Source organism: Alosa alosa, chromosome 5 (genome assembly GCF_017589495.1).
Source record: "Alosa alosa isolate M-15738 ecotype Scorff River chromosome 5, AALO_Geno_1.1, whole genome shotgun sequence".
Taxonomy (NCBI): Eukaryota; Metazoa; Chordata; class Actinopteri; order Clupeiformes; family Clupeidae; genus Alosa; species Alosa alosa.
In genome coordinates, this window is record NC_063193.1 from 7,960,347 (window position 1) to 7,962,846 (window position 2,500).

Consider the following 2,500-nt stretch of genomic DNA (forward strand, 5'->3'; position numbering starts at 1 on the left):
AGACAAGGTGAACTGCGATGGCTTTCCTATATTTCCTTGTTGTACAAGGACCTTGCCGTGAACCAGCTATGCAAAACAGTACCCATGCCAGGTCTATGGAATTGAGTGTTTATGCTTTGTAACTGTTGTTGTTGTGGATGATGTTGTTTCCTCTTTCTGGGAGGGACCAGCATTCCCATGCATAATTTAGCTGGCAATCTACGTTGGCACATGTGGTGTCTGTCCTTGTCAGTGATAATGAGAGGCAAGCTGATAATCATTACTTTCCAGAAGACAGAGTCGAAGTCTGTCCCATTAAACTTGTCTGGCATCCCAGCCGCTGTCAGCTTGGGACCAAGGAGGGTGACGAATTCTTCAAAGTCTACCTGGCCGTCCCCTGCGAAAGAGCGACCCGCAGGGGACGAGAAGAAAGAGAGGGATAGGAGGGAGAGGGGAGGAAGAGAGGAGGATGAGGAGGAGGAGGTGCAACGCATAGCAACAACAACAACAAAAAAAAATATTCACTTCTGCAAGGTCCAGATGTCTGGCCTTGCTCCCCCCATTCCCCACCCACCCCACCACCCCAAGCCACCACTCACCATCCATATCGAGTCTCTGGATAATGACCTCCAGTTCCACCTCGTTGGGCATATACCCCAGAGAGCGCATGGCCATGCCCAGCTCCTGCTTGGAGATGAAGCCATTCCCGTCACGATCGAACACCTTGAAGGCCTCTCGGATCTCTGTGTGGGGAGATGCGGTCAAAGTTCAGCAAGACATGGAATAATTTGCAGATGCCTCCATGAATATAGCATCAGTACATTTCAGACTCATTCTTTCAACTCGGATAACTGACAAGCAACATTAGTAATGGGTTGATTGACAATTTGATTTTGGAGGGAGGTGTTGGACTGAAAAATGGGGGCGTATGCACACACACACACACACACACACACACACACATTGCCTTGCCACACGACTCATTGTTTCTGGCTATCTTTTGTCTGACACATTTCTATGCAGAGCTAGAGTAAGGGAAAAAAAACTCAATCTGAATGGCTGATTGCATTCAAAAAATGAGCTCTGTTGCAACAATATCCTCTAGTATTTGAAAGCATGTGAAAACACTCTCCTTTTGGATGACTGGCTGGCCTCATTGATATGCATTGTAGATCATCATTCCGTCATTGGCAATTTTCCACCTGTCAAAGTCTTAATGTCAAATACCTAATTATGAAATATGTGGCATTCGGAAAAGTACCCGGCTATAAATCTCTCAACATGCCTACTGTACTGTACACTTCCCTGGACTGAACCGCGGTCTTGACAAGAATACACTGCAGACTCCACAGAATGCATTCTTTGACTTTCGAATCCTATCCATCCATCCATACACAGAATGGCAATGCGGTGCATAGATTAATATGTAGATTGCTTTGTAGGGTATCCAAGAAAAACGGGTGAAAGGGGGAAAAAAATTGAACAGATGTGCTTCCCGATAAGCAGACATAGTGCCGGCGCGTTCACACTTCACATAATTGAAAATGGAAGATCAACCTCAACGCAGCATCTGCTGACAAGTTTTGCAGGCTCACTTCATTGGCCCTATCGTCTGGCTGCATTGCATATGAATTCGCCGTCTCCATGCAAGACACGCGTCTCAGTAGGCCAAAGTGATTCAGTGGCCCATCATCAGTAACTTCACTTTTGCCACACGCAACAAACGAAAAATAATGACACCATTTCAGCGCTGCGGATGTGGCATTGCACGTCATGAAAAACAACAGCAGGGGACAGCAGCAGAGAAAAAGACTGGTCAGTATATGTAAGCCACAAAGCATTTTTTTTTTGTATCTGACATGCCATTTACAAAGTCCTGGCTGCCAGGAAGCTTAGTGTGGCTAAGCGCCTTCTCCGGCAGCCCCAGCATTGATCATCTCACCCGTGGCTGCCAGAGATACTGAGGGCCTCCAGATACCGATTTCTCTTCACCAGCTGGGCTCCCTTTTGTTTATACAATAACAGTGCTCCCCTATCTGCCGCAGCGCAACCTCCATCTGTCTGCTTCACAAAGCAGCTTTCGCATTAAAAAAACCCTCCTCCCTCACTCCAGGAAGGAAAGGTGTTTGAAAAAAAGAGGGGGAAAGAGAAAGACTGAGATTTTTTTCTCTGTTAAACAAAGTGACAAGGTAAACTTTTAATTTTGTTTTTTTTTTTCTTTCAGATAATGTGGTATGCAATGACATGTAGGCCTGAGTACTGATGCGTTACCTAGGAGACAATGATAAAAATAAAAAAATAAAAACTCAGCGAATCAGTCTGGCCATTACCTAACAACGATTAGGTTATTCTCACACTACGGCTCATTTACAAAGACACCAAAGTCGTCGTCAAGCCTCTAACTGAACTTTGAACATAACCCCTTTTTAGATAAAGCACATAAATGTGCACAACAGTCTTGAAATCCTCCAGGGGAAAAATACTACAAAGTCGTTCAAAGATAAAGGTGTAGATGCAAACC

General features: G+C 45.0%; 1 protein-coding gene across 2 annotated transcripts in view; it reads right to left on the reverse strand.

Annotated features, from left to right (window-relative positions):
* Window positions 1-2,500, reverse strand: part of LOC125294094 (calcium-binding protein 7) — a 21,520-nt gene that overhangs the window by 5,072 nt on the left and 13,948 nt on the right. For both annotated transcript variants that reach the window (XM_048242456.1, XM_048242455.1), the window contains 2 exons: window positions 579-722; window positions 264-376 (listed from right to left, as the gene is read on the reverse strand). In XM_048242456.1, coding sequence (XP_048098413.1) covers window positions 264-376; window positions 579-722 — 257 coding nt within the window. The remainder of the gene's footprint in view (window positions 1-263; window positions 377-578; window positions 723-2,500) is intronic.